We start from the raw sequence: 678 nt of genomic DNA, 5'->3' as shown, positions 1-678 counted from the left end.
AACCAGTCAGGCGTAGGCGTGGGAGCTGTTCGCTTTTGCACCGTCGCAGGAGTACGGAGTGGCTGGGGGCAGGGCCGCAGCTTTGATTCGGCTTCTCTCCCCATCCCCGACAACACAGAGCTCAACTCACGCCTGAATTTTTCCTGGGCTCACCTGCTGCTTCTCCCTGCTCCAGAGCCACTCGGGAAGGGGTCGCTTGGATCCCCCGAGCGCCTCGGGGACTCCGTTTACCTGCCGCCTCTTGATTTTTCTCCGGTCTCCGCTTCTTCCACCTCCCCTCCGCAGCCCCCTAACTTGCACCTCTGCTCTGGCCTGTAGGAAGAACTCTGACGAGGCCGACCTGGTCCCTGCCAAGGAAGCCAACATCAAGTGCCCCCAGGTGGTCATCTCGTTCTATGAGGAGAGGTTGACATGGCATTCCTACCCCTCAGAGGACGATGACAAGAAAGAGGACAAGAACTAACCCCCGGCACCCGCTCTGGCCAGCCTTTGTATAAAGATCTGAACTGTGGGTTTGAGCAAGAGGGAGAGAACGCAGCTCTGCTCGGTTGGGAGCGTAGAGGTGGCTGGAGAAGATGCCCTTTGAAGAGACCAGTATGGTTTCTGTGCCCTGCAGCTGCTCAACTGCTTTATGCAGCTTCATGCTGTGTACAGATTCAAACCAGCCCGGCTCAAATT

General features: G+C 57.5%; 1 protein-coding gene across 1 annotated transcript in view; it reads left to right on the top strand.

The window, feature by feature from the left end:
- Positions 1-663, top strand: part of CBX1 (chromobox 1) — a 3,133-nt gene extending 2,470 nt beyond the window's left edge. Inside the window, exon 4 of the mRNA XM_009287736.1 lies at positions 319-663. Within this exon, the coding sequence (XP_009286011.1) occupies positions 319-463 (145 nt within the window). The 3' untranslated portion in view covers positions 464-663. The remainder of the gene's footprint in view (positions 1-318) is intronic.
- The last annotated feature ends 15 nt before the right edge of the window (positions 664-678 follow it).

The sequence above is a fragment of the Aptenodytes forsteri genome, unplaced genomic scaffold (assembly GCF_000699145.1).
Source record: "Aptenodytes forsteri isolate BGI_AS27 unplaced genomic scaffold, ASM69914v1 Scaffold25, whole genome shotgun sequence".
Lineage (NCBI taxonomy): Eukaryota > Metazoa > Chordata > Aves > Sphenisciformes > Spheniscidae > Aptenodytes > Aptenodytes forsteri.
Note: the sequence above shows the minus strand (reverse complement) of the source record. Positions and strands in the feature narration are given on the sequence as shown.